The following is a 12,123-nucleotide window of genomic DNA, read 5'->3' as shown; positions in this document are numbered from 1 at the left end:
TGCTGCATTAATTAACCACGTCTCTAAAAAGTCAACTTTTCATGAGCTCAGTAAAACATCTTGGGGCGTTTTTACATAGTTTATTTATCTTAATAAGTAGGATAATTTTCTCAACCCATAAAAGAATGTCTCATATTTGAGTTTATCAGAAACATTTACATTTAAAAGCAACATGTTTAGAAATACATGGTTTTCAGTGGACAGGAAGGGAATGTACAATGATAATCTGAAAAGTAACTAGTAACTAAAGTTAAAAATGTAGTGGAGCAATAGATGCAATATTTCCATCTGAGATGTAGTGGAGTAGAAGAATATGATTGCTTAAAATGGAAATATTCAAGTTAAAGTTAAGTATAGTTCTTGGGTAAATGTACTTAGTTACCTTCCAGCAGTGGTACAGTTATGATGGTATCAAACCTGGCAACCCTGCTGTGACAGCTAGACTCTGGGAAGCTCTCCGCTGTCATTACATCCAGCAGGTCTTTGCAGAGAAACAACACAAAACACCGTCTAAAACCACAAACTGTCCTTTTTACACTTCTGTTTCTGTTTAAATAAACAAAGTAGACACCGCATGTTAATGAGTGAGCTTTAGAGGTGTTAATAGGTGTATGTTTGCACAGTCAGGCAAGCTGTTTCCCCATGCCTCCAGTCTTTAAGCTATGCTAGGCTAACCACCTCTAAACCGGCATCAATCTTCTCATCTGTCTCCCAAAATATTTCATTTCAATGGCAAAAGAGAAATAAAAGTAAATAAATCAGCTGACAAATGTTTACATGTTCTTTTAATTCCACTTTTTTAACAACACACTTATGATACAGAATGAATATTTGCACAGAAACAGACAAATTTTGTTAATCTTCATAAACAATCGGTTTGACAAGAATCATCAGAGGACACCTTTTTTTCCACTATGGCTTTTCTGCCAGGTATTTTGCAAACCAATGAAAAAGCTGGAGGGGGGAGGAAACAACATACTTACATTAAAAACACAAGCTTGAGTCTTAAATGCTTTTTGTAAATGGTTTGAGTCAAGCCTGAAACACTAGATTCTATTCTGACGAGCCGGTTCTGACCTTCACACTGGGTACAGTGTTTAGAATTAAAAGAGGTCACCTTCTAATGGATTAATCACAGCATGAATTAAGAACAAAATGTGGTGAAAAACAATATGAGCTGACAACAGAAGACAACTAATACAGAGTCTACAGTGTTAGAATGGCTCCATGATTGCACATGCAGTGTTGTTCAAATAAACAACATGATGGGGAACAAATGAACAATTTAGTTGTTTATCAAATATCATTATGTCATCTTTTAAGGTGTTTTATCATGAGAAAAGCACCACACTTAAAGCTTATCTTAACAGCATGAATGTCGGTGTTTGATAGTCTTTTAAGAGCAACAAAAATAATTTCTTCAGTTAATCACAGTTCAGCACTGGCTTTTTTCTCTTAATGGGGAACAGTGACAGACAGGAAATGAATTTGCAAGATGAAGCGTTTTGAACTGAATCTTTTGAGTCAAACCATCAAACTATTTTGCTTTATTTCCACACACGGGTAAAAACAAACTTACATCAAGTTCCTTTTATATTTGGTCACACTGTCATTCTTGTATTAAATTCAATCAAAGTGCTATTAATATTTTTCGAGATCTTGTCACTTGGCATTTTAAAAAATCCAAGGAATCTCATTGAAGGAGTTCAAAGCTCATCATGGCCAGTGGAATGTCCTACCAGTGATCTGGTAAAACTTCTGATTGAAGGGGTGAAAGAACTTCTGCAGTTTAGTCACCACTGATGGGTCCACCTCTGGATGGATGCGGCCCTTGCTGCCTGCCAGGCACTTGTTGAAGACAATGTTAAATCGCAGACAGAAAAATCCCCTGGTGGCATTGAAGTACAGGTTATACTGGCTGATCCTGGAGGGGAGGTTGAGGAAACGCTCGACGAGCTGCAGCTCCGGCAGCGGGTCTGTGATGAGGCGGTCCCCGTCCACGATGTGGAACTGCTCCACGGGAAAGTACTTCAGCCAGCGCTCCAAGTGTTTGGTGTAGATGCTGGTCCGCACTGCTTTGTACTTAGTGTTCACCTCGCAGGTGTTGGAGTCAATGGCCAGCTTCTCAAACTTGTGGTAGGTCTTGTTTTTGCGCTCCTTGCCCTCCAGCACTTGCGTGTAGTCGGACACAGCTCTGGTGGTGGGCTCACGGACGATAATCAGCAGCTTGATAGAGGAGTTCATCTTGAAGATGCGTTCAGGGACCTCCTCTGTGATGAAGTAGGCAGGGCTTTTCTCAATGGTAATCTGATGAGGGAAGGAGAAGGGCATTTTCTCTCTGTACCAGTCGATGCCCCGGGCATAGTTTTGGTCATTGTCAAAGAAGTGGATCTCCTGCGAGGCCTTGACCACTGCTGGATGCAGGTTGAGCATCTCCAGCAGGGCACGGGTGCCCCCTTTGCGCACCCCGATGATGATGGCCCGAGGCAGCTGTTGGACCAGGTTGTGCAGGCGGATTTGCTCTTTGGTGGCATTGCCCTTGCGTAGTTCATGGAGCAGGCCACGCTTAAACTGCAGAGTACGGAGAGGGATTTGCTCTGGCTCAGGAGGGGGCAGTCTGCTCTCAATTGGGCAGATGGGCTGTAGCCTGGAGGAGAAAAAAGCAAAAAAGGCAGCCTCAGTCTCAACACCATTATAACTTATTCATTAAAAGAATCCTTAATCTCATTTCAAATGAACTCTTTGGCAGGTTATATTACAAGAGTACAAAGATTCCTTTTAAAGTTAGAAACTTTTCAGTGCTAAATATTCAGAAAGCGCTATACACACATCTTTTGCCTTGTAAATTATGTTGAGTAACATCCTTATTGTTTCACTGCTTCCCAACTGATCACCAACTGAAAAGACAATGGATAGTGACAATTCGGAGGGACATCAGGCTCAGAAATGTCCAGGTTAAATCCAGCATGATCTTCACTGGAACACGTTTCTGTGTAATGCTATATACAAATTACATGTGACACAAAAGTGTGTTCCAAGCGTGTTTTGTGTGACATGAAGAGGGTGACAAGACATGTCTGCTTTGTGACATTATGCTACATTACATTGCAAGCTACATTACTTAAAATAAAAGTAATGTATTATGACAGTGATGACTTACCTATCCAAGGTCCCAACCCTGGCCACGAGATAGAGGACACTTCCAATAGCAAGGCTGCCCAGAACGAAGAGCTTCTGTCTCAGCAATGCCTGCTGTTTGAATAGCATGGCCCTCCATCAATCTTCAGGACTGTGTCTTCAGCCTGCAGAGAGCAGAGCACATAAACCACTAATCACCAGGGAGAGAGAGACAGCTTAATGTTTATTAACTCACACTCAATCAAGTCTTACAAGTGATTAAGCCACACTTACATGTACCTGAAAAGTTCTGCAGTGCCATTAGAGAAAAATTTCACTGACCAACCACCACTTTATGACATTGGTTCATTTATTTCTGCCAGCTCAAGAATCAGGGAGAATCTCAGGTAAAGGTGTGCTGTGACGATCAAGCTTTGACATGGAAAAGTGTAATGGAAGTGGTCACAAAATAGGGTTTTGGTCTGAAAAAAAAAAGAAAAAAAGAAAAACTGACAGCTGTTAATAGTCCGACTCTGTATGTGCCAGTTGGAGGTTCTTGCACAAGTTATTGCTTTACTATTCAATATTTATACATCAAGAATGGATTAAATGTATATTCTGAAAGGGGTCACTCAAGGGACAGACACAGAGAGAATTACCACTCAATTCTGAGGTTATCCTGCAGCTATAGCTTTAGTTGTTTTGGTTTTACTGCCTGTAACTTTATAGTTTGGTTTCGTGTCATCATTTTCATCAATCTTATTTCAAGTAGCAGCAGGCAGGTGCTTTGAGCAAGAAGCTTTGATAAACCCACTGTACACTGCCTGCCAAGTAACAAACCGTACACACCAAAGTTGGCAAGTAGCAGGTGAATATAGCGGAGTATTCGCCAGCGAAAGACTCTCAGTGTTTATAAGGCAATAATAAATCATATGCTGTGTTTACAGTTTGTTATACTTACAATTCTTCAGCCTGCATTATTTGATTTTTTTTTCCAGAGGAGCACAGAGGACTGATAGAGAGCTTCATCACATGGAGCAACAACAATCACCTGAAGCTCAGAATCAGCAGAACCAACGAGCTACAACGCTTTAAATATGGATGCTGCTGCAAAGAAGATACAAACTGAAATATGGATGTTTCACACACATCTTCAACCCTCAGCACAGATGATCTGTACAATCAGCACAGTTTCAATGTGAAATATGGTCACGATCTCTCCTTCTGTTCCTTGAATAATGGCCATGATATGATAAATAGTTCTGTGCAACTTTTATTTCTATGGAACGTAGAGATTAGGAGCATTTTCTTGGGCATTTTCTACCACTTTTGAAAAAACAGCGGTCTTGAGTGCCAAATGACTACATATAGTATGATAAGAAAAACTCACTTTTCAGCCAAATGTTTGATTTTCTTAAATTTTTTCGGCTTTGTGTTTGGCAAGCCCAGACAACACTTCCACCAAATGAAACTGAAAATTTTGGTCATGGGCACAAATGGATTGTTTGGTTTGTAAAGAACCTGAAAACAGTGAGAAATGGCATTACAATTACCCAGAGGCCAAAGGGACAATCTGTAATCTAATCCACTAATAGTCACTTGTATATACTGTTGGGTACTTTTATAACTCTTCATGTTTTTTATGTGCCTCAGACTTATATGTACTTATTTAGAGTACTTGAGTAAATGTACTTAGTTATATTCCACCACTAAAATAAGCATATGAATAGTCACATAATGTTGATACTTACTGAAAGGAAATGAAAGAATTCTTTTATCCAAGAGAGGGCGCTAACTCCTCTTATACAGATGGAGCACAGAAATGTTCTTTCTCACTGTAATTAAAGAAGAGTTTCTTGAGTTTTTGCGGATCGATAGCTGGGCCTGTCCTGCATCTGCAGTCTTACCCTCCACAGTGTGATTGGGTAAATCACATTATGGAATAACGGATCCATACAGAAGTCACGGCACTATTACAAAAGGGCCAACTGAACTTTAATCCAGCCTTTAAAACTGCTTACCATTACCAATAGAGCAGATCCTCCAGAGCATCTCATAAACAAGTAGAGAGAGCTTTTGACCCCAGTGTGACTGGAAAACATTTCACTCATATTGCCTTGTGGTGACTTCCGAAGGGAGAACAGCAGAGCAATTGCAATTTCATCAGTCTGACAAGGCAGAAGAATAAAGGCAGTTAGCCATAGGGCAGCCCAGTGTTTGTGGAGTCCCATTTAGAAAAGAAATGTTTTTCATTACAGCCAGTATCTCTCAAACAAGTGGGAGCTATGAATTCTGCTGTTTCCAGTGGAAATAACGTCTGTTCAGTATTTCTTAGCAGCACAACACACCATATAATCTGACCATATCGTTATAAAGTAACTCACCAGTAATAATTAACGTTTGTCATTTGTTTCAAGCAAATCAAGCAAACTGGAACTGCAACACTGTAAAACACTGGACACAAATTAGATTATATTTGTGTTTGTTTTTTCATGCTGCCACAACCTTAATTGGTCTGCCATGACCAGTATCTTATGGTGCCTTATGTTTGCTCAATGTCAGGTAAACTTAGGAACTGTTAGCTTAAATTTGCAAGGATAGATGATAGACTCTTCTCTGCTTGCTTTACTCTTACATCACTTCTTATTTATTATTATCCCATAACTGACACTTCACCAATGCCGCTTTCACCATATGCTATGGATGGAAGAGATGTAAAAGATTTCCATCTCTACCACCTCATCAGGTAGATTGGTCCATGTGAGGATACAAATTAGTGTGCGTTAAGCACGTAACCTTATATTCAATATATCCAGTCAAGGTGGGAATAATTACCTTGAACAGCAGACCATGGTTAATATGAGGCACTTTCGTTCTATTATGTACCAAGATGGATATGTCAGAGCCTTCATAAAAACATGGCTGTTGATGTAAATGTTAATTCAAAGAAATGCATTACATGAACACAGCAAAAGCTGTGTTAAATTATGTTAAATTGTAGTTAACAATGGCTTCTCGATTTCAGACGGGTATACAAAAGAAGGCTTCTCATTTTTGCTGTCAATTTTGCAGCTGAAATGACATCTGTTGCTGACAGGCCGCTGTAGCTAGCAGACTAATTAACATGCCCCAGGAGTTGGCCAAAAAACTCCACCAAGACTTTTAATGTCTCCAGCTGACTATTAAAAGTGCATTTTATGGCTCCAAACATGATGCTATCATAACTCAGTGCTGTTTATTGATGCACTACATGCTAGGTAATATGGAATCAAGGAAACTTTAAAGAAGGACTGGGTTCACTGTGAATGCACACCGGTGCCACACTTGAAAGCTCTTGACTCAGCATAGTGGTGAATGGGCAGACAAGCCCTTCTGGGAGTCTGGGAGATGGAGGCGCAGATATTTTGATGTTCTTTTATTTGGTTGAGGAATTTCTTTGTTTGAAAAAAGTCATAGTGTAGATATGTTGGCTTTTTGTGTGTCTGGCACCAAGTCTGGCACCAAGCAGAGCATTACAGCGTTGGTATTATGATGCAATGACCCTTTCTTCTTTTATAGCTTCCTTGTGCAGAATACAGATTCAATATGCAAGCGAAACATTACCTGTGGATGGGCAATCACTGTTTGATGGAGGGGCTTAACAAAAGGTATTGTCACATAAAGAAACAGAAGCCGCTGTTCAGGAAAAGGTACCTAGTTTTGAATATTAAATACTCACACTCATAAACCTCATCAAATTGAGACTCTCGATGAAAACCAACAGACTTTCTATTGACTTCTATGTCCTCATATTAGCTCTCAACAGAAACTACTCTGTTGTACTAATGAATAGAGAGTACCACTTGCAGCACATCCTTTATGACTTATTTATAAGTGTACATAGAAATTAATGGTTTGCCCTGTCAAGGAGCTACAACCAGAACATCTGTGCCAGGCCATATGCACAAGAGGGGCCCGGAGAGAATTATCAATTATGAGGCAGTTATTTTCATCAACTATGCACTGGGCCAAAGCCTCAACTTTTGTTTAAGTAGCTAAGAGAATTTACAGTTTGTGGCTGAGTTTGTGTATATTCAACTGCACCATACAGTTAGAAAGAATCATAGTAAGGCTATGAGGAAAAAGCCCACTTTCTCTATAAAATGACAGTATCATTCTAATCTACAGTGCTAGGAAAATTTCTCATGCCGCTCTGTTCTGAGAAGACACCTATGCCCCTGCCAGTTGAGATCACTCCTGAAAGGAAAGTGTAAAACTTATTTTTCTTGCCTATAAGGAGGATTTCCTTCGCCATGACCTAAATCCACTCTTTTCTTGTGGTGGGGCTTCAAGACAGAAATGTTTTGATCAAACAATGGGCAGCAGCATTACTGGGAAACAGCAGACAAGATGGTGACAGTCGTTTTCCGAAATGCTAGACATGATGCAGTGAGCCCAGATATCCTAAGGAAGGGAAACAAAATTTGTCTGGAGATGGTTTCGATTAAAGAGCACTGTCAGTAACAATCTTGGGTGAAATTCTCCATGCACCAAGCAGGCACAGGGTGTCTGATCAGAAAAATCAAATAGCACTTGAAAAGTTTCTCACTGTGGAGAAAATTTTTCTGGTAAAAATACAGTTTTAAAGACTGCTGGGGGAGCTGACAGGAATGTGGGGGATTTGCGAGAGAGCTATGATGGAGTCTAGTTTACAGTTTCACAGGTGCAATAAGCTGTGTTCAGCCATTGAGCTTATCTGCCAAGGAGAAACTGACAAGAAGCGAAGAAAAGGCTGCAATGTTTATTATACCCTGAATACAAAGGTGCACAGGCTCACTTCAACCTGTTTTTTTTTTGTTTTGTTTTTTTAACCCCAGCGGAGTGTTCAAAAATGGAAAGCCATAGTATGCCCTATATATGAACTGCTCAGTGAATATCTGCCCATGTGTGATGAATTTTTCTTTTGGAAAGTTTAAGTTGGGACATTTGGCCAAACATTCCTTGTGAGTGGGAGCTCACAACATACTTTCTTCAAGATACCTTGTCCTGAACACAAATTGACCTGAGGGTGGCACTATACAAAAAAATTGAGAGCAACAAAATCATTCTTAGCAATGACACTAATCTGCCCTGTAGCCATCAACAACAGACTGACCAACATTATCTGTACTGGTACCACTGTAAAAGTGTTAAACTCCAATACCCCAAGGGCTGCAACGGTCTTAACACCCACAGTAAAGAAGGAACAACTTTTCACTTAACTTGGCATGATAAAGGTCATAAGATCAAATCAAAAGAGTTACTCAGCCAAATTAGGTGGCACAGTGGTGCAGTTCTTCTGAAAGAAGGAAGGTTCTGGGTTCTGGATTCAAGCCTGCCAGTCATCTGGGGCCTTTCTGTGTGGAGTTTACATGTTCTCCCTGTACCTGTGTGGGTTTTCTCTGGGTACTCAGACTTCCTGACATGCAGGGTAGCTTAAGTGGGAACTCTAAATAGGTTGTTTGCAGTCACGTGACTTGACCCTGCAAAGGATAGGTGGGTATAGGTAATAGATGGATGGATGCTTAGCAAATGTCATGGCAACATACTGAAAAGATAACAGTAGTTCAAGGGTACATCTGTAAACTTTAACTTGATGGCTGACCAAGAGGAAATCTCATGGAGTGTCCAGAATGCCATCCATCCATTTTCTATACCGCCTTTCCCTTTCGGGGTTGTGGAGGGGCTGGAGCCTATCCCAGCTGTCAACGGGTGAGAGGTCCTGGTCCGGTTGCCAGTCGATTGCAGGGCAACACACAAGACAGACAGCCATTCATGCTTACACTCACACCTAGGGGCAATTTTAGAGTCACCAATTAACCTAATGAGCATGTTTTTGGTCTGTGGGAGGAAGCCGGAGTACCCGGGGAGAACCCACACATGCACGGGAAGAACATGCAAACTTCACACAGAAAGGCCCGCCCGGGATTGAACCGGCAACCTTCTTGCTGTGAGGCACGCTCACTACTGTACCTGCTTGCTCCATCGTGCCGCCTGTGTCCAGAACGAAATGGGTTAATCCTATGTGAACCTCAGTGAATATCGAGGAAATTGCCATTTGGCTTCGAGTTTTATATTTCTTGTGTTAGAGTAAGAATATCTGATTTGATTGAAGAAAGGACAGAAGGTCCTTAAACACAAGCTTTATCATCTGGGGACAATGAATATCTGCAGCATATTCAATAGTATTATGGTCACTTCCTTCAAAATATCTTGCACAAAAATGTTGTTAAAGGGGAAATTTGGACCTGATGATGGCAGTAAACAAGAAGTCAGTGGGTCACAGAATGATTAAGAATCTTCTAGGGACCATGAAATGTCATTTCAACTGGGTCTGTAGCTGTCAACACATCTTGAAGGGCATACATCATCTTTATCCCAGCCATTAATGTGCTGAAAATACACAATGGTGAATTGAGAGGCCCAAAATGAATAATTCACAGCAATAGTTTGCATCGTTACACCACTTTTATTGAGTCTCTCATGAGGACATAAATACTATCTACTACTAGTGGCTGGAAGATTTGCGGGTAGAATGCCAAAACATCGTGTCCTAACACTGTAATATTCTCGTCCACTACAGAGATCAACCTCCTCTGTCATTTTCTCATTTTCTCTGTCAGCTCCTGACCTCTGCATGTCTCGGCTCGTCCTGCTTTCCTTGATGTTTCCTACATTCAAAACAGGGATGAAATGAAAAGCAGGTAACTTTCCCCTCACACAGTTTTGACCGACATGTGTCATGAGTGATCAATCATTCATGAGCTCACAGCCTTCTGGGCTAATGGGCTGAGAACAAGTGAAGCAGAAATGCTCCAAACAAAACAGTAAGCGATTATAGAAAATGCTGACTGACTCTTTTGTGTGTAATTAAAACACTGAAAAGTGTTGCTGTTTACAGGCATGATAACAACTATAATTAGTTTCCAAATGCTGGAATGTGGAATATATCAGCCTGATAAAAACAGGCTATTTGTAGTGACACAGCACAAAAACCTGTTTAGTTATTACGGCACTCGCTGTGCTGTGCTAATAATCTACACTGCTCTGTTCTCATTTTTAGAGGAGCACACGAGGGCATCGGTAAAAATAGAAAACTGCAGCTGAGCTCTCATTAGATTCCTTTCTATTCCCTTAATTCATTGTATTACTGAAAACACTGCTGTTGGACAAACAAAGAGGGCCAGCAGTCTCTACTATCACACATTTTCACACACATACACTACAAAGTGTAAAGACAGCTGCAGCTGTGGCAACACCTCGGTCAGGTAGTACTTCTTGTTACTCAACCAATGCTGAGTCAAAGGTGTCTTGCAGAAACTCCCAAGCAAGTAGATGTAGAAAAAGAGAGAAACTGTAGTTTTAGAGGCAGCCAACATGACGTGTGTAGGTGCTGACCATCGACAGCTAATTTAGTCCTGAATGTGTCGACTGAAGACCAGTTCAGAGGAGGGGAGCGAGGTGCTCCTCAGTAATTTCACTCATTGTTGTGAACAACATTTTAACCATTGCTTATTATAGGATGGGATACGTAACAGACATGACTTTCAGAAGGACAACTGGTTTATCAGATTTGCAAAAACAGCTTTGACATCCTCCATTTTCACACAAGGGCCAAATTTCACACTGATCTGATTTAAAACTAAGTAGAAGGGAAAGCTCATTCTAGATGGGATTTAAATTTACAGGAGGCCAAGATACCGAATAAATGGAAGTAATTGTGGCTGTAATTATTACTTGAGTGGGGGTGAAAAATCACCCACATGTGCTCCACAGAAAAGATTAAAATCACTGACCAGCACAGGTGATGTTAAATTCACCCTACCTCCTTTAGAGAAATCCTATAATTCCAGTCTGAATGGGCCTTTCGAGTGGTTAGCCAGCCAGCTAACAAGACACAGCATGAACAACAAGACAAAGCATCATTGGAACTGAAGGTACAGTACATTTTCCCTCGTTTGGTGGAGGCTATCTGTCTCCTGCCACCTTGAGTTCCTGCACCAAGCTGGATGTACCAGCCTGTCTTGTGAAAACACAGAGATGAAATCAATACCAACCCTCACATCTAATTCCTGGTTAGACAGCCAACAAGACAGCCCTCCACATGTCAAACATGCCAAAGTATCAATTACTGCAACAAGTTATTCAGTCATGCATTACTGCTCAGCACTCAATTTCTATATAAATGCAGCATCAACAAGTCCCACTCCAGAGTAACTAAGTACATTTATGCAAGAGTATTTTTTTTTTTTAATATTTCTACTCAGCTACATCTCAAAGGGAGATATTTTTTCAGTTATTGGTTTGCATATTTTTCATATGACACACATCATTAGATTATTTAAATATGATGCATTATTACAGATTAAACTAGACAACAGTAAAGCCGTTAAAGTAAGAGCCACCTCAACCAGCTACAATCTAATAAAACATTCACAAGGGCCATTTACTTAAACTTACAAAAAGAAAAAGTAAAGGAGAAATGAAAACACTGGACAGACTGTTATCCATCATGGATAACCCTGAACATCCTTCTCACCACCTTGAGGACAGACAGCGGGGCTCCTTCTCCAATAGACTGCTCCAGCTCTGCTGTCACAAGGACCGCTTCAGGAAATCATTCCTGCCACAAGCCATCACACTGTACAACAGTAATTTAAACAGTTAATCTCCACCAACCTCACAAACTCCAGTAGTTCAATGTTGATGTTGTTAAGGGAAGAAGTCTGAGTACCCAGAGAAAACCCACACAGGTACAGAGAGAACATGTAAACTCCACACAGAAAGGTCCCAGATGACTGGCAGGCTTGACTCTAGAACCCACAACCTTCCTGCTGTGAGAACAACTGCACCACTGTGCCGCCTAATTTGGCAGAGCAACTCTTCTGATTTGAACTTATGAGCTTTATCGTTGTAGTGTTCTAGTGCATTTCTTTTTTGCACTACAGCAATATTGCACATTACTGTTTATTGTTTACATTTATTTAT

At 40.6% G+C, this 12,123-nt stretch overlaps 1 protein-coding gene across 2 annotated transcripts in view; it reads right to left on the bottom strand.

Moving 5' to 3' along the window:
* Window positions 1–773: 773 nt before the first annotated feature.
* Window positions 774–12,123, bottom strand: part of LOC139348206 (heparan sulfate glucosamine 3-O-sulfotransferase 5) — an 86,105-nt gene continuing 74,755 nt past the window's right edge. For both annotated transcript variants that reach the window (XM_070988183.1, XM_070988182.1), the window contains 2 exons: window positions 3,161–3,302; window positions 774–2,647 (listed from right to left, as the gene is read on the bottom strand). In XM_070988183.1, the coding sequence (XP_070844284.1) occupies window positions 1,717–2,647; window positions 3,161–3,267 (1,038 nt within the window). In that variant the 5' untranslated portion in view covers window positions 3,268–3,302 and the 3' untranslated portion in view covers window positions 774–1,716. The remainder of the gene's footprint in view (window positions 2,648–3,160; window positions 3,303–12,123) is intronic.

The sequence above is a fragment of the Chaetodon trifascialis genome, chromosome 19 (genome assembly GCF_039877785.1).
Source record: "Chaetodon trifascialis isolate fChaTrf1 chromosome 19, fChaTrf1.hap1, whole genome shotgun sequence".
In the NCBI taxonomy this organism is placed as follows: Eukaryota; Metazoa; Chordata; class Actinopteri; order Chaetodontiformes; family Chaetodontidae; genus Chaetodon; species Chaetodon trifascialis.
This window is presented reverse-complemented; position numbering and strand designations above follow the sequence as displayed.